Consider the following 22,643-nt stretch of genomic DNA (forward strand, 5'->3'; position numbering starts at 1 on the left):
CTGATGCAGTTTTATTGGCAATAGCTGCATCTGGATTATGCATTGATCAATTTTAGGTAACTGTATTTGCACCACGTGGTTACTAATCATTATTTGTGTGGTTATTGCGGTTATTGAATGCTATTATTAATAGCTATTCGCATATCAAGTAATGGGCCTTTGGGCCTTCTTTGGATCTCTATTATGGCATATTTTATATGCGTTTGAAAATGTTTTTAACCCTGTTTTAGTGTTTTTATTAAGCCATAATGTTTTAGATGAAATTCATATCTTGATTCCACATTTCAGCTTAAAAATAACAAAGAAAATACAAATACCCCATAATGTGTTCATCCACAAAATACAAACATACAAATTACAAAGGGCTATTGCTCAAATGTAAATCCAACAACATTACAAATCCAGCTAACATTTTACAAATTCAAAACAAAAAAAACATGATTAAAGTCTAAATGTAACACATTCAAAAGCGAATGATGAATTTGTTGCAAAGACTAAAATCTTCTTTGGATTCAAGGCTAAATTTCACTACGTCTATGGTATCAGAATGTCCAACTTTTTCCCGTCAAAGGATATATATTGTCGAAGTACCAATCCAATAACTATTAAGTAATAATAATAATAATAAAAAATTTTCACTTCTGAAAGACTGAAAAAGAATGAATTAGAATGAGGTTTTTTTAATAGCGGAAGCATGGAGCTGATGCATCAATTTATAGCTCATCATTTTCTGGATGACAATATTAGTTTCGGTAATGTAATATTAAGAAAGATGGTAATTAAGACCCTAAAATGGGACCATATGAACAAATGGTTATTAGAAAATGGGATGCAATAAAAGAGAGAATGCCTCGCACAATTGTAAAATCATTCATATGTTTGACTTTAACACATGAAGATTGGAGCATATGTTATTACAACAACCTGAAAAACGTATAAGACATAAATAATGCATATGAAGGAAAAACTCCAATCCTCATATAGCTTCAACATCTCTCTGACTTGACCTTCTTTAGCATGCGAACAATTTTGACGTTAACGAACACAACAATCCTATCTTTCAAATTATCAAAACTTTGAAAGTAAGCTTGTCTTCATGATGTTTTGACAATTAGTGTGCCATAAACTCCCCAAAATCCAACAATAAACCCAGCTGCCATGCTAATGTAGAATGATAAGCACTCAATTTTCCTTCTATTTTCGTTGGCTACTCTGTTACCACCATTTGAAGTTACTCTAGGTTTAGTTTCATCCTCTAAACACTTGGTTGAAAGTGGAGGCTCATAGAGTAAAGAGTTACCTTCGTAGATAGAAGAATCATTAAGTGTTTGAAGTTGATTCTCACTTGGAATTTTTCCAGACTTGAATGACAAATTCAAGTGAGTTAAGAAGGTCAAAGAAGACAAGCTTTCAGGGATAGGACCATAAAGCTCATTCACTGGGAGATCAAGTGTTTCTAACATGTGTAAATTCCCCATTTTTTTAGGAATTCTTCCAATGAAATGATTCATTAATAAATTCATGTTGACCAATCTTAAGAGGCTTGTTATATTATCTAGTATTTCTCCTGATAAACGATTAGCTGAAAGGTCTATGAAATAGACAAGATAAATAATTTGATTATAATATAAACGTTCGCTTCCTTTAGAAACCAACACCATTTGATCACCATAGCTCTCAACAATTTCTCCATCGTTGTAATTACTCAAGTTCCCTAAACATTGAGCGATTGCTCCAGAAAAATCATTATTTGCAAGGTCCATGATCTCAAGACTTGAAAGAAGACATAATTGTTGTGGTATGTGCCCGTGGAACAAGTTAGACCTTAGGCTTAACCTCAACAAAGTTGAAAATCTTTCTCCTATCCATGCTGGAAGTTTTCCAAAGAATTGTTTCCTCCAAGATCAAGGCTGGTCAGGTTTCTATAATTTCTAAAGAAAGAAGGAAGCTCCCCTTCAAGATGATTTTGGTGCAGTAATAATAGCTTTAGTGAACTCAAATGTCGCATTGAACTTGGAATATTGCCAAATATATTGTTTTCTGCTAAGTTCAACACTAATAACTCCTGTAAATCCTTCCAATAAGGGGGAAGTTTTCCGGATAGAGAATTGTTTCTCAAAACAAGGCCTCTCAATTTTTTAGCTTTCCAATAGAATGGGGAAGTTTACCAGTAATTGTATTTGAAGATAGGTCCAACCAAGATGACTTGGGCAATAGCTCAACCATGTTTTCAGGAATAGGGCCATAAAACATATTATTCTTGAGATGTATCCAACCAAGATTTGCATGTTTTCCAATTGAATATATCTCAGCATAAAAGGAGGAAACCAATCATATTTGACATCTAAAACCAATGTCCATTTCGTAGAATATTTTGCAGACAAGCCTAGAGATTTTAGTCGGGTGAGATTTTGAAAATGAGCCTCAGTTGGGACACCTTCCCATGAATTTTGATGAAGTTTCAACAAAACAAGCATTGATAGTTTCCCAATGCTTTTTGGAATGATTCCTTTCATTTGAAAACTCGAGAGGTCAACTGTTTGCAATGACAGCAAGTTTCCAATAGAATCTGGAATTGAACCCGAAACAGAGTTTTGAGAGAGGTAAATAGTTTTCAACTTCTTGAGTCTTCTTAATGAATGAGGCAAGTTCCCCCCAAGCAACACATTTGTACTCAAGTCCAGATACTCAAGGCTACTGTTGGGACATTGAGACAAGCCTTCCACAAACTCAGTTACCTCCCCACTTATATTGCTGTATTGCATATTTAATGTTTGCAACTTGCAAAGGTTGGCGAATGAGCTTGGTATCTTTCCAATAAAATAGTTGCCAGCTAAATCCAAGTTACGAAAGTTTGTTAGATGTCCCAGACCAACTGGAATAGCACCTCTAAACCAACTGGACCCAAGATTGATTGTTAAAAGCCCAACCAAATTTGACAACCAGTGAGGTATGAAGGAGTCAAAATAGTTGCAAGAGAGATCAAGGACTGAAAGCAATGTGAAGTTGATGGAGGAAAGAGAGTGAGGAAGACTAGCGAGTTCACAATCACCTAGGTGTAACTCCACCAAGGAAGGGAAGGGAGCATATTAACTGCATCAAGCCAATCCAGAACATTCTTAAGATTTACATCTCCCAAATTGAGGTACCTAAGAGAAGGAAAACCAACAAACCACTCTATGCTTTTCACTTCCAATCTTGGAAAGGGAATGACCATGCCGATGACAAATGAAAATGAAATTGAGATCTAGATATTGCAGCCTTGATAGATTCCCAAGATGGGGAGGAATAGCTCCGGCAAACATTGAGAAAGAGAGATTGAGATACCTCAAATTCTCGAAGGAACCCAAAACTTCGGAATATTGTATCCATTAAAATTATTCAAGCTTAGGTCCAGATAACTCAAGTTCTTTAGACCGAGTAAAGAAGAACTTATCTTACCCCCGAGGCATAACTTCTTGTAAGCTTTTGATATTTCATCACAATGGTACTCATATTTAGTTTGTGAATAATATTCTCCTTCTTCTAAAAAATAAAATTCACTCACCGAAAATGGATTTTTGAGGTCAAGCTTGATGACATGTCTTGTGCTATTGTCACAGCTAACGCCAATCCAAGTGCAGCAATCATCACCAACCCAAGAAGAGAGACGACCCGCACCCGATGGATCAGTAAGACTTTCTTTGAAGCTAAGAAGTGATTTTCTCTCCATCTCTGAGCATTGAAAATAGGGCTTTCGGTGCATGAAACAGGTTTAATAACTTGTAGGTAGGATGCAGTTCCAAGTAGAGAGAAGAAAAAAATCAGATGGAAAGGAACAATAGACATAAAGAAGTGGGTTCTAACCATTTTGCTAGTGAAATGTATGTGATGCTACATGCATGGGATTCGACTATTTATTCTTGCCAATAAGGTTGGTAGAGTTAGACATGTTATGTGGCATTAAATAAATAATAAACTCAACATTTATTCAATTCAAAACCATTAAGTACTTCAGCTTTCAATATATAATTGTATCTCAAGTTGTTAAGTGGTTGTAAGAGTCCTCATATTTTATTTAACATTTTGATGTGATGAAACCACTAAGGACTTTCTAAGTATCCACTAACTTGACTTATAAATCCACTCTCTTGATTCTCTGAGAATAAAGCCAAAAAAAATTGAAAAATAAGATGTAATTGCCGTCCCCTTTGGGTTTAAAAGTTAATCTCAGGACAAAGACTCCACGCTTGGGTCTTCCTTCTATAAAGCAAAAAATAAATTATAATTATGGTATATTTAAGCCTATGAATTTAAGTTTTTCAATTGAACTAAGATTTTGGGTCCGACATTTTTACTTTCATCATACATCATAATGATAGCAAGAGGAAGTTGCAAGGGAGGGGTGAAATTAAAATATAATGGACTATTTTATATCTAAATTGGTTGCGTGTTTGTGACTATTCTTTGATACCCTTGTTTGTACAACTTGTGAAAGGGGAAATATTCATATGCTCATTGCGATTTTGACCTAGTTCTCTCAATAAAATTATTTTAATTGTTTCTATTAGTGTTAAATTATTAATTAAATAATTAAATTCATCATTTTTTATGGAACATCCTCCTCTTTGGGTTGTGAAGTTTCTCTACAAAGACCATCCGAAATAAAAAAGAAGTAGTTCCTGATTGGGAGTCAAAACTACGTGTTTGCAAGTGATAATCAATGAAATGGACATATGGCTTTCTTTATTGATTTGTTGAGCTTAAATTCCTCCAATAATAGTGGGGGGAAGCCACGTTATACTGTATGGGGTCAATTATTTCTACTGAAATATGTAAAATATGTGAACTATTTATTAGGTTTTTGAGAAATTTGATGTATATACAATTAATTCCCAACTAAAAACCTTTGTGGGTTTAATTATGTGAGTTTTTTTTCTCAAAATTGGGACTCCCTACATTTTAGAAACTCGTGATCATTGTAGCTCCCAATCCTATAGACTTGCTTTACTCTATTTCTATTAAAAATTAAAGCAAAAGTAAATTAAAAAGATGCTTTTTTACTATAGAAGAATCATCTGGATGATTGAAAAAGAAGGAAAAGAAACATTTTTTTTACAACTGAAGCTTGAAAGTTCATGCATTCGCAGATTTCATTTCGATGTTTGAAAGACAATATTTGCTTCGGTAACGTAATATTAAGAATGATGTTTAAAATTGTAAATTAAGGCACTGTTTTGTCTTTAGCCAACCGTTGGCCCACCATTTTATTGCAGCACCATTAAATAGAGAATGAAAATATAATGGTAAGTGATGAGAAATGGATTTTGGAAAATGCGATGCAATAAAATAAATAATGCCTTGCACAATTGTAAAAATTATTCATATATATGACTTTGACAAGTGAAGATTTGAAGCAACTTGGATCATACATTATTACAACAACCTGAAAAACTTACAATACATAAATTATACATATTAAGACAAGCTCCTAAGCCCTCAACTTCACTTTCTCTCTTACTCCTTCCTTAGTAAGCAAACAATTTTGACCATAACGAACACAACAATCTTGTCTTTCAAATTATCAAAGCTGCGAAAGTAAGCTTGTCTCCATGATGTTTTGATAATCAGTGTGCCACAAACTCCCCAAAATCCAACAATAAACCCAGCTATCATGCTAATGTAGAATGAAAATGACTTAATGCCAGCACTTCCATTTTCGTTGGCTACTCTGTTACCACCATTTGGTGGTACCATAGGTTTAGTTTCATCCTCTAAACACTTGGTTGAAAGAGGAAGCCCACAGAGTAAAGAGTTACCTTCGTAGATAGAAGCGTCATTAAGTGTTTGAAGTTGATCCCCATTTGGAATTTTCCCAGACAAGTTGTTGAATGACAAATTCAAGCGACTTAAGAAATTCAACGAAGACAAACTTTGAGGGATAGGGCCATAAAGCTCATTCATCGAGAGATCAAGTGATTGTAACATTTGTAAATTCCCAATTTTATTAGGAATTCTTCCAGTGAGATGATTCATTGATAAGTTCATGATGACCAATTCTGATATGCTTGTTATATTATCAGGTATTTCTCCTGATAAATTGTTACTCGAAAGGTCTATAGAATATACAAGACCCACAAAAGTATGACCATATCCATATTCTATTCCTTTAGAAACCAACAACATTTCGTAATCATAGTCCACGTAGTAACCTTCACTCTCTTTACTACGCAAGCTTCCTAAACATTTAGGGATTACTCCTGAAAAATCATTGTGTGCAAGGTCCAGGATTTGAAGATGTGAAAGAAGGCAGAGTTGTTGAGGTATGTCCCCCTGAAAAAAGTTGGACCTTAGTCTTAACCTCAATAAATGTGGTAGACTTTCTCCTAACCATGTTGGAAGTTTTCCGAAGAATTTGTTTCTTCCAAGATCAAGGCTTTGCAAGTTGCTATAGTTTCTAAAGAAAGAAGGAAACTCTCCATCAAGATGATTTTGGCTTAATGATAATACCTCCAGTGATCTCAAATATTGCATTGAACTTGGAACATTGCCGGATATATTGTTCTCTGCTAAGTCCAATATTAATAACCATTGTAAATCCTTCCAAAGAAGAGGGGGGAGTTTCCCAGACAGAGAATTATTTCTCAAAATAAGAAAGCTTAAGTTCTTTAGCATTCCAAAAGAATGGGGAATTCTATCAGTAATTGAATTTGAAGAGAGGTCCAACACTTGCAACTTGGGCAATAACTCACCTATGTTTTTCGGAATAGGTCCAGAAAACATATTATTATCGAGACGTATCTCACGTAAATTACTATGAAAAAGTGGAAGTGGACCCTCTAAGTTGTTGAAACTCAAATCAATATAATATGCCGAAGGTTGAAATTCAAAGTACGGTACCTGGCCCCGTAGTTTATTATTGGATAGACTCCAAAAAGTGATATTTGGGCAACACTTCCAAAGGCCATGCGGAATGGTGTCTGAAATGCCAGCATTCTCGAGAAAAAGAAGATTGAGTTCATTTTGTGTTTTTAGCCACGCTGGAAAGGTTGGGCCGATCCGCACGTATCGTAATTCAAGGTCTATCAGCTTAAAAGGAGGAACCCAGTCCTGTTTGGCATTTAAAACCAACTTCCAATTTGCAGAAGATTCCATAGACAACGAAAGAGATTTTAACCGGGTGAGATTTTGAAAATGAGCTTCAGTTAAGACACCTTCCCAAGAATTCTCTGATAGCTCCAATGAAACAAGCATTGACAGTTTCCCAATGCTTTCTGGAATGGTTCCGCTCATTTGATTATCAGCAAGATTCAATGAAACAAGCATTGACAGTTTCCCAATGCTTTCTGGAATGGTTCCGCTCATTTGATTATGAGCAAGATTCAATGAAACAAGCATTGACAGTTTCCCAATGCTTTCTGGAATGGTTCCGCTCATTTGATTTTCATAAAGATTCAATGAAACAAGCATTGACAGTTTCCCAATGCTTTCTGGAATGGTTCCGTTCAATTGATTAAAAGAGAGGTCAATTTCTTGCATTGACGGTAACTTCCCATCTTCAGAGCTACTGTTGGAACATTGAGACAAGCCATCCACAAACTCAGTTATCCCCCCATTTATATTGTTCCCCCTCAGATATAATGCTTGCAAATTGCAAAGGTTGGCAAATGAATTCGGAATCTTTCCAATTAAATTGTTGCCACCTAAATTCAAGCTTCGCAAGTTGGTTAGATGTAACAACCATTGAGGTATAGAGATAGAGGTGACAAAATAATTGTAAGAGAGATCAAGAACTGAAAGTAGTGTAAAATTGATGGAGGAAATAGAGGAAGGAAGACTAACAAGTCCACATCTAGCTAGGTGTAACTCCCGTAAGGAAGGAAGCACATTAATCGCATGAAGCCAATCAGGTACTTTCTCAAGATTTACATAATCCATTCCAAGGTACTTAAGAGAAGGAAAACCAACAAGCCATTCTAGACTTTCAACTTGATTCAATGCTGGATAAAAGTCTGAATTGAGGTCTAGATATTGGAGCCTCGAAAGGTTCCCAAGCTGGGGAGGAATAACTCCAGAAAACATTGAGAATGAGAGATTGAAATACCTCAAATTCTCAAGAGAACCCAAAAACTTTGGAATATTGGCTCCAGTAAAATTATTCGAGCTTAGGTCAAAGTAACGCAAATGCTTGAGATCGAGTAAAGAAGAACTTATCTTGCCCCCCAGACACGACTTCTTGTATAGTTGATATTGATCAAAATCATCATACAGCGAAAATGGATTCCTGAGGTCAAGCTTGACGACATTTCCTGTGTTGTTATCACATCCAACGGCTAGCCAGTTGCAGCAATCCTCACCAACCCAAGAAGAGAGACGACCCGATGGATCCGTGAGATTGTATTTAAAGCCAAGAAGTGCTGCCCTCTCCACCTCTGAGCATTTGAAAATAGGGCCTTTGGTACATGAAATGGGTTTAATAAGTTGTAGGTAGGATGAAGTTCCAAGCAGAGAGATGAAAAAAATGAGGATGAGATGATGAAGAGTGGACATAAAGATATGGCTGCTAATAACCATTCTGCCAGGGCAATAGTTAGACATGATCATCTAAATGCTTGTGAGGCCTAGACATGCATGGGGTTCATGTATTTATAGTTTGAAGAATTCTAGGCGCTTCTCTTTACACGTGGCACAAATATATGCTGTAGTTTTTTTTTTTTTTTTTTTTTTAATTTATTTAATTTAGAGTTAAATGACAACGTGTAACACGAGGAGACTCCGATCAAGTCAGTTATACCATCAGACCACTCGTTATCTATAGTTTTTCACTCAAGGTTTTGGACTATATATAATCCTTTTAAATGACTATGCACGATAGACACAAATTGGTCTATCATCTCTAATTACAAAAATAAATTGTATAATAAAATGAAGTTATATCTGCGTATGCGTATCCACGCTCTAGTTGCATTCACAATAAATCCAAAAGAAAAATCTACTTTGGGAAATAAAGAAGATATAATTGCTGTCCACTTTGGGATTGAAAGTTTATCTCAATGCAAAGACTTCACACTTGGAGTCGTTTACACGCAAATTACATGTAAGTTTCATACAGATAAAATTTTTCACCAGACTGCAAGTAAGAGTCCTATAATAACTATTATTTGGAATCATTTTCTTACTTACCTCCATATATTTAAAGTTTCGTTATCAATTTGTCCCATCATTTTCTTACTTATCTCATCGTCTGGATTCTCAAATATTATTATTAAAATGATTTAAAAAAAAAAACAAAAAAAATTAATTTAAAAATAATATTTTTTAAAAAAACAAATTTTTTTAAACAAAAATTTTTATTTTTTTTTTAAAACGGAAATTTTTATTTTTAAAATATATATATATATATATATATATATAGAGTTTTAAAAAAACCAAAAATTTCATTTTATTAAACGAAAATTTTATTTTTTTAAACGTAAATTTTTATTTAAATAAAATTATAAAACAAAAATAAAAAATAAAAAAACGAAAATTTTCAATTTATATATAAAAAAAATCTAAATTTATTTAATTTTTTTCTTATAAAATTGATTTAAAAATAAAATAAAAATTGGCCAACGTTTGGATTTTTTTTTTTTTTTTTTTTTTTGTTAGTTTTAGGTTTTTTCTAGAAGTTTTAGTTTTTTTTTTTACAAAAAATTTTACTAAGGGTAATTTCGTCATTGGGGGGAACATTGACAATTTTTGGTAGTTTGGGGGGGACATTGTCACAATTGAAAGTTTGGGGGGGACATTATCAATTGAATGGTAATTTGAGGGGGTTATGTGGACTTTCCCCATTCTTTTATATTAACCAATAGTTATTATTTATTTATTCTAATAACCTTATTGCCTGGGAGTCTGGGACAGTAATAAGAACCTTGTGGCCTAATGAAACTTCTTTTTCTTTTGAAGGTAAAGTCTCAGGAATTGGTCGACACTTGCTTAGAGGAAATATATTGAGATTAAGAAGTAATATATCCTTTGTCAAAGTAACAAAAAATATTAGAAAATTGAGAAATAGTTAAGCGTAAAAACACCTAATGGATTAGCAACATGGGCCAGCCAAAAATTCTTCAGTCATCCGTGACCGTCCAAGAAAAAGAAAAGAACAAAATCATGAGCTCCGGTTCTCGTCAAACATTGTTGGAACGCGAATAAGGGTATTCTTTCGGGAGCAGCAGGGGCATAAATTTCGAGTGCTTCATTATTTTCTTATTTAATTAAGACACCTGGTCCGTAAGTTGTAATGGTCAGGTCAACAAGAAGTAGGAACTGCATCCATACGAATAGGGTGCCAAGAACAGTAGCCAAACAAATGGCTGGAATGAAATTCAATGAATCTTCATGTAACATAAGTAACAGAGCAGCACAAAATGCAATCCCCATGGTTGCAATGGGTTAGCAACATGAGCTAGCTGAAAATTCTTTAGTCATCTGTGGCCGTCCAATAAAAAGAAAGGAACAAAATCATAAGCTCTGATTGTTCGTCAAACATTAAAGGAACCCCAATAAGGGTATTCTTTCGGGAGTAGGGGGGGCAAAAATTTTGAGCGCTTCATTACTTTCTTATCTAACACATCTGGTCCATAAGTTGTAATGGCCAGGTCAACAAGAAGTGGGAATTGCATCCATATGAAGAGGGTGATAGGAATACTAGCCAAACAAATGGCTGGAATTAAAATTTATGAATACTAGCTATTTCTCTCATTTTTTAGAGGAATAGCTATTTTTGTGTGTATGAGATTAATCATTCCCATAAGAATAACTATACCCATACCAAACAAAAGAATGATTATTCCATAGGAATAACCATTCCATTTTAGGGGTCTATTCCGCAAACCAAATGGACCCTTAGTGAGTAATGCTAGAGCCATCTTTTTATCTTCTTAAAGTTGATGTGGCTTTTAAAATCACCATTGGATAAAAATCTAAGTATGATTCATCTAAAATATAATGATAATTTTAAAAGCTATATTTATTTTAGGAGGATAAAAAAATGATTCCTAACATATTACTCAATAAGTATTTAGATAAATGTGATGAGTAAATGATCGAGTTTTAGCTTTGAAGATAAAATTGTACATGTTGAGTCAATAATTGATAATATTTTATTTGAGGTTGTGATAATGAAAGCAGTGAGGACTTTTCATGCACATATATATCCAATTTCTTGACTGACCAAAAATAAATTCAAGAAAATAAAGGAGATGTAACATTTGCTACAAATGAATTCAATGAATCTACGGGTTGCAAATTGCCAGTTAAATTCCACATGGGGCCCATGATGTCAATAATTTCCAAATTCCAAGTGATAATACTAAGAATAAATCCAAGAAATGTAGACCATGAGAAATAAAAACGACGTACCTAACTTATCTCATCAATACGGCCTAGACTTTTCTCTTCAAGTCCTCTTCATGCAAATTGCTTTTTGTTAAATTCCACGTGGACCACATGATGTGAATTTGTTTTGCATGTGATAATCAATAAAGCGTATGGAATTAATTTCTGGATATCCACTCTCTTGATTCAATCCCAATAAATCTAAAAGAAAAATCAACTTTTGAAAAATAAAGAAGATGTAATTGCCGTTCACTTTCGGATTGAAAGTTCATCTCGCACAGACTCAAGGATTGGAGTCGTCCATACCCAAATTGCACGTAAGTTCCACATGTAACATAAGGGCCCTATGACTATAATGACACATAATTTGTCTGAGGCTGAGGGATGGGATTTTAATGTTGTGGGTTTAATTAAAATTGCGACTTCTTAAATTTAAACCTTTTTTTTGTGTCCCCAAGAGGTAGTTCAGTCGGTTAGGATCACGGCTAATGAAGCGAAGGTCACTAGTTCGAATTCCTCTCCCCCCTCTTGTGTGAACATGTCAAAAAAAAAAATTTAAACCTTTTTTTGTTGGGAGCTTAAAATTTAAACTTATGAATAAAGATATTTTGCTTAAATTGTATTAAATCTGAATAATAAGTCAATATATGCCGTATGTGTTCTAAAAATAAATGTGTATTTTAGAAAAAGAGATAAGAGAAAAGGTTGTGGATGCAATTCTTTCTACTCTTCTTTATGACTCTCTAAAGAGTCAATGCTAATTGGTTGGGAAAATTAAGAAACAGCTAATAATTCAATTAAGCCATTATGCACGGTAGAGTTTTCCATCCAGATCCTTTAAGACACAAATTGGTCATAAATTATATATAGAATGAAATATATCTAAGTAAATCAAAATAACTCCCAAATTCCCTACTAAAATGTCACTCATTTTTCTGAAATTGTACCAAGTATATGTAATAAATCAATTTTACATGCATTGTGGAAAAAAAGATCGAATGTATACTTGTAATTTTATGTGATGTTGTGGATTAAAAGGTCAAAATGTAGATACTTGTAATATTAGGTTGTGACTTTGTGATAATGAAAGCATGGAGTGGGAACTTCCACATATCCACTTTCTTGACCGACTAAGAAAAAATCCAAGAAATCCAAGAAAATAGACCAGGCAATGTGAAATGAAGAAGATGTATATTTGCTTTATTAATTGGTCTGCCAAAGTTTACCTAAATGCAAAGACTCAATATCAAAGTCTATTAATGGTGTGACATGACAAAACAAGTGAGGACTTTCGACGTGCCTAATACTCGATCCCTTCACTGACTAAGACTAAATCCATACAAACATAGACCATGGAAAATAAAAACATTAATTGATCGGTCCACATTGGTTGTGGAAGTTTGTCTAATTGTCTTAATGCAAAGAATCCACTCTTTGAGTCTCTGCTTATATAGAAATTGCGTAGTTGATCCTAAACACTGGCTTGACTAAAAAACTCTATACGACAGATAAGAATCTACCTATAACACACAAATATATATTAATTATAATTCCTCCCACTAAAATAACCTTTGTGGGGTTAAATTTTAATAAGGTGAAATCTTTAAAATGAGTTCAATAAAAGACACCAACTCAAAAATTAAACCAATTTGCAACTGAATAATGTTAGAAGGAAGACTCTTGTTAAATTAAAGATTCACTAATAATAAAAAAAAAAAAAATCAATAATGATACATGAGCTCGAATGGACCGGTCATGTCCCGCCTCATGCATGATGAGATTATGCTTCCTTTTGTCATCTATTTACAATTTTTTTTATTATAATACGAGATTATGCTAAAGGCTTATATATAAATAATATATCAAAACGATGCCATTTTGGTGTTATATAGCAAGATCAGCTGAGACTAATCTCCGAACAATATCTCTTCCAACATCAGATATCTATAAATGAAGTCCATCCTCGTCCTGCTAAGCGATAGTAACTGAAAGTCTGAAATAGAGAACTTGAGACATTTTGAGTTCATGTAGGAATGAAATTTAAAGAGTATATATGCTTCATGAAAGACATGCCCGGAGAGAGTACGTGCTTCAAGTCTGATCCGTGGATGACTTGGTAACAAGTCATATGGCATGATATATTGTCGATGTGGTACTCTTAACATCTTGAGAAGCAGTTAGAAAACTAAAGCCAGTTAAAAGTTTCTAAATGGAGAGATTAATTAGAGAAGCAGAATGTGAAGAAGTGGATACTGTATTTTTAGTTAACTTGAAAATCAGTTGTTCTTAATTTTTTGACATTGTATTATTGGGGACCTTTGTCATGTAGGTCAATGACTAAGGGTCCGTTTGAGATTGCGGTTTCAATAGGTGCATTTTTAAAAATTGCGTTTGTGAAATTGCTACTTTTTAAAATCGCAAAAGCGTTTGGTAAAACATGTTAAAAAGTATTTATTTTTTTATTTTTATCAAATATTTGTTATGCAAAATTGTGATTTTGATTTAAATTCATGCTTTTTTAAATAAACACCCCTTAGTCTGCTTTTAGAAATCGCAATTTTTTTTTCCTATTTTATAGTAAGTGCTTTTTAAATCACAATGCCAAACGTTTACGTTTTGCGATATTTTTTTAAAAAACGCAAATTATTCTTACGAAATCGCAATTCCAAATGCACCCTAATTAGATATGGAAGGTAAATTATTATTAATTTTATTTTTTTTATACACAAAGGAAAGTTAGAAAGGGAAAGCTTACATGCATTGACAGAGATGAATAAGAGAGATGCTTAGAAGCGGGATCCACTAATGTCCCTCTACCAAATAAATGATTCCTAGAAGAAGATTCATAGTGCTTAGGAACCCATTCGGCTACTTGACCGATGTGGGACTAATCACATTTTTCTTTTCTTTTCTTTTCACAACATTGACTGAGAAACTAGAAAATGAGAAAAACGACACTAAATAAAAAAAGAGAGGTTCAAAAGCGAGACCCACTAATGTGTAGAGGGTAACTTTACTTGAGTCATTTGATAAAAACATGCATTATTGAGCAATTCTTGCTGATTGAATTGCTCTCATTGTTAGTGCCATCTCATTTTCCAACTCAAAAGGAGGAGCAACTTTAGGCTTAGCAATTAGGAGCGGACGCCTGTACCTGAATCATTCAAGGCCTGTCTTGCTGCAAGGTAAGACAATTGGATCTTAGTACTAAAAGATCTCCTCTTTTTTTTTTTTTTTTTTTAAAGCCGAAATAAAAGAAAAATGTTACGCATACTCTCAACTATTCATTGTTTTTTTTGAAAAACTCACGACTTATTAGATACGTGATTAGTACAATGTCACAATTAATTAATTGGCCGAACAGAGTTCTCCTCCTAATAAAAAAAAAGACGTGTATTAATAATGGTATTAGTCTATTGTAGTGGCAAATTGTTGAGTTAGCTAAAGCTGTTATGGTATGTATATATAATTTAATATGATTTATGAACGGAAGGCTATATATATATATATGAAATAGTTCAGATCTTCACATATTTTCTTCATTTTTACTTCGAATTAAGATATGGAATTTATTCTTTTAGGGTAAAGTCCACATACCCCCATCAAACTACCATTCAATTGACAATGTACCCCCCAAACTTTCAATTGTGACAATGTCCCCTCCAAACTACCAAAACATTGTCAATGTCTCCCCTAAGACTAGCAATAAGACAAAAATGCCCCTATAAATTTCTCAATAAGACAAAAATACCCCTATAAATTAAAAAAAAATGATTTTTTAAAAAAAACAAAAAAATTTAATTTAAAAATAATATTTTTTAAAAAAACAAATTTTTTTTTTTTAAAACGGAAATTTTTTTTTTTAAAAAAATATATATATTTTTTATTTAGTTTTAAAAAACAAAAAATTTCATTTTATTAAACGTAAATTTTTATTTAAATAAAATTATAAAACAAAAATAAAAAATAAAAAAACGAAAATTTTCAATTTTTATATAAAAAAAAAATCGAAATTTTTTTAATTTTTTTCTTATAAAATTGATTTAAAAAAAAAAAAAAAAATTGGCCAACGTTTGGATTTTTTTTTTTTTTTTTTGTTAGTTTTAGGTTTTTTCTACAAGTTTTAGTTTTTTTTTTTTTTTTTTTTTTTTTAATTTTACTAAGGGTAATTTCGTCATTGGGGGGAACATTGACAATTTTTAGTAGTTTAGGGGGGACATTGTCACAATTAAAAGTTTGGGGAGGACATTGTCAATTAAGTGGTAGTTTGAGGGGGTCATGTGGACTTTCCCTATTATTTTATATTAACCAATAGTTATTAGTTATTTATTCTAATAACCTTATTGCCTGGGAGTCTGGGACAGTAATAAGAACCTTGTGGCCTAATGAAACTTCTTTTTTCTTTTGAAGGTAAAGTCTCATGAGGAATTGGTCGACACTTGCTTAGAGGAAATATATTGGGATTAAGAAGTAATATATCCTTTGTCAAAGTAACAAAAAATATTAGAAAATTAAGAAATAGTTAAGCGTAAAAACACCTAATGGATTAGCAACATGGGCCAGCCAAAAATTCTTTAGTCATCCGTGACCGTCCAAGAAAAAGAAAAGAACAAAATCATGAGCTCCGGTTGTCGTCAAACATTATTGGAATGCGAATAAGGGTATTCTTTCGGGAGCAGCAGGGGCATAAATTTCGAGTGCTTCATTATTTTCTTATTTAATTAAGACACATGGTCCGTAAGTTGTAATGGCGAGGTCAACAAGAAGTAAGAACTGCATCCATACGAATAGGGTGACAAGAACAGTAGCCAAACAAATGGCTGGAATGAAATTCCATGAATCTTTATGTAACATAAGTAACAGAGCATCACAAAATGCAATCACCATGGTTGCAATGGGTTAGCAACATGAGCTAGCTGAAAATTCTTCAGTCATATGTGTGACCATCCAAGAAAAAGAAAGGAACAAAATCACGAGCTCCGATTGTTCGTCAAACATTAAAGGAACCCCAATAAGGGTATTCTTTCGGGAGTAGGGGGGGGGGGGGGGGGGCAAAAATTTTGAGCGCTTCATTATTTTCTTATCTAAAACACCTGGTCCATAAGTTGTAATGGCCAGGTCAACAAGAAGTGGGAACTACATCCATATGAAGAGGGTGACAGCAATACTAGCCAAATAAATGGCTGGAATTAAAATCCATGAATACTAGCTATTCCTCTTATTTTTTAGAGGAATAGCTATTTTTGTGTGTACGTATGAGATTAATCATTCCCATGGGAATAACTATACTCATACCAAACAAAAGAATGACTATTCCATAGGAATAGCCATTCCATTTTAGGGGTCTATTCCGCAGACCAAATGAACCTTTAGTGAGTAATGCTATGAATCATCTTTTTATCTTCTTAAAATTAATATGGCTTTTAAAATCATCATTGGATAAAAATCCAAATATGATTCATCTAAAATATAATAATAATTTTAAAAGCTATATTAATTTTAAGAGGATAAAAGATGATTCCTAACATTACTCAATAAGTATTTGGATATATGTGACGAGTAAATGATCGAGTTTGAGCTTAGAAGATAAAATTTAAATTTTTAAATTTTTATGAAAAACGAAATTTTATTTGGGTTTCAGCTATATGTGATGTTAAATGAGTTTCAGCTTTGAAGATAAAATTGTACGTATATGAACATTATGAGTCAATAATCCAAAGAGTCATTGTGAATATATTTTACTTGTGATTGTGATAATGAAAGCATTGATGACTTTTCATGCACGTGTCCAATTTCTTGACTGACCAAAAATAAATCCAAGAAAATAAAGGAGATCTTAACATTTGCTATAAATCCAACAAAAGTTTGGAAGTTTATGATCTGAATCCAAAGAATCAACCATATATTTGCAAATTGCCTCTTAAATTCCACATGATGCATGCATGTCAATAATTTCCAAGTGACAATCCTAAGTTTATCATGTAGCTAAGTTTTTATTGACCGACTAAGAATAAATCCAATAAATCCAAGTCCTCTTCATGCAAATTGCTTCTTAAATTCCACGTGGACCACATGATGTCAATTTTTTTTTTTTGTTTTTTTGCAATGGAATTTCTGGATATCCACTCCCTTCATTCATTCACAATAAATCCAAAAGAAAAATCCACTTTAGGAAATAAAGAAGATGTAATTGCCGTCCACTTTGGGATTGAAAGTTTATCTCAATATGCAAAGACTTCACACTGGGGTCGTTTACACGCAAATTGCACGTAAGTTTCATATAAAAGATAGAATGTTCCTCCGGACTGTAAGTAAGGGTCCTATGATAACAAATATTTAGAATAATTCAAGTTCCCCACATTAAGTACTTTTCTTTCATAAACTATATCATTGTCTTACTTACCTCCATATACTTTAAAGTTTAGTTTTCAATGTGTCCCATCAATTAATTAAGTTTGGATAAAAAAATTATATATAAAATGACTAAATTGGTTATTTATGTGAAAAATTGGTCTGGAATATTAAAAAAACAAATCATCGTCTGGGTATAACTTGTAACCAACTGACAATTAATTGGAAAGAGTCAATTATTGTTTTTTAAAGTCTAAACTATTTATATTACGAACAGGAGAAATTGTAATCTTCCCCAGCGATAATAACTGAAACAGAGGATTTATGAGATTTAAAGTTTAAGACAGAAAACGACAAGTTATAACAAATGGAGGCATTGACTTAATTTCTAATAATTGTACTATATATTTTGATTTCTTGCTTCCGACTTCTTGGCAACTTAACATATAGCATATGTGCTTACAATTCTATGCTATGGTTATGTTGAAACTAAATTGTGCTATTTTCATTTCTTGCCCTTCATTTTTTTTTCAACATGGATTAAAGCAATTATTTAAGAGTACGTAGCATGGTCAGATTCATTCTATATTGATCTTTGCTAATAAGTTGCTTTTTTGGGTGATAATTGCATTTTACATGGAAATGCTTAAGAATGGAACTTTTGCTGGTCTACATCTAGATGCCTCCGATGCCTCGGATCTGCTTCTTTCTTTTGCCAGTTTGTCGCCATGGTAAGATCGTTGGCTCTGATACCAAATGTAACGGATTTTTCTTGTGTTTGAATGATATTTTTGGATTTTGATGTATTAGATGAATGGATGCTCATGAAATTATAGAATGGAGATGATTTGATGATAGAAATACTGGATAAACTTGTATTGAAGTGATAAAGAACAATTTCTCCTGAAATTATAAGATATTCTTTCTTGGCCTGTTGATTGTTGGTTGGGTTGATTCTTATAGACCCAATCGGTTACAATTGTCTAACAACCAAAACCCATAAAACTACTAATAAAATGCAAGACTACAAAAAGGACCTAATTAATTTACTAAAAGACCCATTACAAATTTACAACTAAGGGATCTACTAACATAATAGACCCATAAAAGCCCACTACCTAAGAAACCCATATTTTGTAGCTCAAGTAAATTTTTGTATTAGTTATAAAAGTTTTCTAAAGAGTACATACCATTTTCTGATGTTCAAAATTAAAAACGTACCAAAAAAAGGTGGTTTCATAATCCATATTGGAAGCAATCCCTGCAATTTTGGCATGACTTCTACATAGTTTGGAGTATAAAATGATTGTTTGATATTAAATTATGAATTTAAGTTTTGCGTGTCAGGACTTATTTTGATTTCTAGTTTGGAAGCCCAACTTGAGCAGAATTGGTTTGCATTTGAAAGATGAAGTCGACCAAGAATGTGATTGCTTTGGTCTAATTATTCTTACGTACGTTTTGTCAATAGCAAATGAACCTAATTCATATACTTAAAATCTCGCACATTTTCAAACAAAATTCAAATAACAAGAAACACTTATTGATCAATTTCGTAACAATACAAATCACAAAAACCAAAATTTTTAAATCGATCGCCAAAACTTCATCAATTCATGAAGCTAATAACAGAAAGGAAGTAGCATGACAACGTCAAGTAATTAAAATAAAAATACTAGTATTATTAACAAAAATAAAATGCACAGATCGATCTCCAGCAAAAAGTTAAAATAAATAAAAATATGAGCAGTCAGCATATATATATCTTGCACGGACTAAAAACGTTTTCAGGATGAAAGCTAAATTCCAGCTAGCTCGTTTATGGTACTCAGATTATCCAACATTTTCTCTTGAAAGAAAATATGTTGTTGATGTGCCAATCCAGTAACTGTTAAGTAGTGAAGGAAAAACAATAGATAACTTGTTCTTGTTTGAAAATACTGAAAAGGAATGAGTTTTTAAAGTTGAAGCGTGGAGCTCATGCATCAGTTTATAGCACATAATTTTCTGGATGACAGTTTCGGTAAGCTAATATTAAGAAAGATGGTAATTATAACCCTAAAATAGTTAAATCGAGAATGAGAATATAATGGTATTATATGAACAAATGGTTATTGGAAAATAAGATGCAATAAAAGAAATAATGCCTCGCACAATCGTAAAATAATTCATTTATATATATATATATATATGACATTAACAAGTGAAGATTGGAGCATACATTATTAATTATTAATTACAACAACATGAAAAACTTACAATTCATAAATAATGCATATTTAGAAAAGCTCCAACGCCCATAGCCTCAACTTCTCTCCAACTTGACCTTCTTTCGCAAGCGAACAATTTTGACATTAATGAACACAACAATCGTGTCTTTCAAATTATCAAAGCTTCGAAAGTAAGCTCGTCTCCATGATGATTTGATAATTCGTGTACCACAAACTCCCCAAAATCCAACAATAAACCCAGCCGCCAAGCAAATGTAGAACGAGAAGGACTCAATTTCCCTTCCATTTTTGTTGGCTACTATGTTATCACCATTTAGTATTACTCTAGATTTAGTTTCATCCTCTAAACACTTGGTTAAAAGAGGAGACCCACAGAATAAAGAGTTATCTTCGTAGATAGAAGAGTCATTAAGTGTTTGAAGTTGATTTCCGCTTGAAATTTTTTCAAACAAGTTGTTGAATGACAAATTCAAGTGACTTAAGAAGGTCAACGAAGACATGCTTTTAGGAATATGACCATAAAGCTCATTCATTGAGAGGTCAAGTGATTCTAACATGTGTAAATTCCCATTTTTTTTTCAGGAATACCTCCAGATAGATAATTCATTGATAAATTCATGTTGATCAATTTTGAGATGGTTGTAATATTATTAGGTATTTCTCCTGATAAATTGTTACTCGAAAGGTCTAAAGAATATACTAGACCAATAATAGAACCACCATATAGATTTTCTCTTCCTTTAGAAACCAGCAGCATTTGTTCTTCATAGTCCACTCCGCCATTATCATCTCTACTCAAGTATCCTAAACATTGAGGGATTGCTCCTAAAAAGTGATTGTGTGCAAGGTCTAGGATCTAAAATTGTGAAAGAAGACATAATTTTTGAGATATGTTCCCGTGAAACAAGTTGGACCTTAGGCTTAACCTCAATAAATATGGTAGGCTTTCTCTTATCTGTGATGGAAGTTTTCCAGAGAATTTGTTTTGTCCAAGATCAAGGTTTCGCAAGTTTCTATAGTTTCTAAAGAAAGGGGAAAGCTCTCCCTCAAGTTGATTTTGGCGCAGTGATAATACCTTTAGTGAACAAAGATGCCACGTTGAACTTGGAACATTGCCGGATATATTGTTATGTGCTAAGTCCAATATCTTTAATTGCTGTAAATCCTTCCAATGAAGGGGTAGTTTCCCTGATAGAGAATTGTTTCCCAACACAAGAACTCCCAATTCCTTTAGCATTCCAATAGAATGGGGAATCCTAGCAGTAATTGAATTTGAAGAGAGGTCCAACCAAGATAACTTGGGCAATAACTCACCTATGTTTTTTGGAATAGGTTCAAAAAACATATTATTCTTGAGACATATATCGATTAGATTGCTAGGAAAAAGTGGGAGTGGACCCTCTAAGTTGTTGGAACTCAAATCAAAATAATATGTCCTGTGCTATTGTCACAGCTAACGCCTATCCAAGTGCAACAATCATCACCAACCCAAGAAGAGAGACGACCCGATGGATCTGCAAGACTTTCTTTGAAGCTAAGAAGTGATTTTCTCTCCATCTCTGAGCATCTGGAAATAGGGCTTTTGGTGCATAAAACAGGTTTAATAACTTGTAGGTAGGATGCAATTCCAAGTAGAGAGAAGAAAAAAATCAGATGGAGAGGAATAACAGACATAAAGAAGTGGGTTCTAACCATTTTGCTAGGGAAATAGTTAGATATCTAAATGCATGTGATGCTACATGCATGGGGTTGGGGTTCGACTTTTTATTCTTGCCAATAAGGTTGGTAGAGTTTTTTTTTTTTTTAAGGAATAAGGTTGGTAGAGTTAGGCATGTTATGTGGCATTAAATAAATAATAAACACAACATTTATTCAATTCAAAACCATTAACTTCAGCTTTCAAAATATAATTGTATCTCAACTTGTTAAGTGGTTGTAAGAGTCCACATATTTTATTTAACATTTTGATGTGATGAAACCACTAAGGACTTTCTAAGTATCCACCAACTTGACTCATAAATTCGCTCTCTTGATTCTATGAGAATAAAGCCAAAAAAAAAAAAAATTGAAAAATAAGATGTAATTGCCGTCCCCTTTGAGTTTAAAAGTTAATCTCAAGACAAAGACTCCACGCTTGGGTCTTCTATAAAGCAAAAAATAAAAATAAAAAGTAAATTATAGTTATGGTACATTTAAGCCTAAGAATTTAAGTTATTCAATTAAACTAAGATTTTGGGTCCAACATTTTTAATTTCATCATACATCATGAATAGTACGTGACCTTTCCAATGACAGCAACAGGAAGTTGCAGGGAAAAGGGTGAAATTAAAGTATAACGGACTATTTTATATCTAAATTGGTTGCGTGTTTGTGACTATTCTTTGATACCCTTTTTTGTACAACTTCTGAAAGGGGGAATATTCATACACTCATTGCAATTTTGACCAACTTCTCTCAATAAAATCATTTTAATTATTTTTCTTAGTGTTAAAAAATTAATTGAATAATTAAATCCATCATTTTTTATCACTTAAACTTTTATGAGAATTAGAGATTTAACACCTACACCCTTGACTGACTAAAAGTAAATCCAAAGAAACATCCTCCTCTTTGGGTTGTGAAGTTTCTCTGATTGTGCAAATTAAGACTATAGAGCATCAGAAATAAAAAGTAGTTCCATATGGGACCATGATGTTTATA

At 33.0% G+C, this 22,643-nt stretch overlaps 1 protein-coding gene and 2 pseudogenes across 1 annotated transcript; all 3 read right to left on the reverse strand.

Moving 5' to 3' along the window:
- Positions 1 to 986: 986 nt before the first annotated feature.
- On the reverse strand, positions 987 to 4,015 carry LOC132186634 (receptor-like protein EIX2; annotated as a pseudogene).
- A 1,469-nt stretch (positions 4,016 to 5,484) lies between these two features.
- Positions 5,485 to 8,574, reverse strand: LOC132171478 (receptor-like protein EIX2; annotated as a pseudogene).
- An 11,443-nt stretch (positions 8,575 to 20,017) lies between these two features.
- On the reverse strand, positions 20,018 to 21,267 carry LOC148587980 (receptor-like protein EIX1). Its single transcript, XM_088512523.1, has one exon. The coding sequence runs from the start codon at positions 20,498 to 20,500 to the stop codon at positions 20,018 to 20,020; it is 483 nt and encodes a 160-aa protein (XP_088368649.1). The 5' UTR covers positions 20,501 to 21,267.
- Between the last annotated feature and the right edge of the window lie 1,376 nt (positions 21,268 to 22,643).

Source organism: Corylus avellana, chromosome 1, assembly GCF_965113065.1.
Source record: "Corylus avellana chromosome 1, dhCorAvel1.hap1.2, whole genome shotgun sequence".
NCBI classification, from domain to species: Eukaryota; Viridiplantae; Streptophyta; class Magnoliopsida; order Fagales; family Betulaceae; genus Corylus; species Corylus avellana.

Excerpts from the sequence above, each read along its gene's own strand:
- LOC148587980 (XM_088512523.1), bottom strand. The coding sequence starts at position 20,500 with ATGTTAGAATCACTTGACCTCTCAATGAATGAGCTTTATGGTCATATT.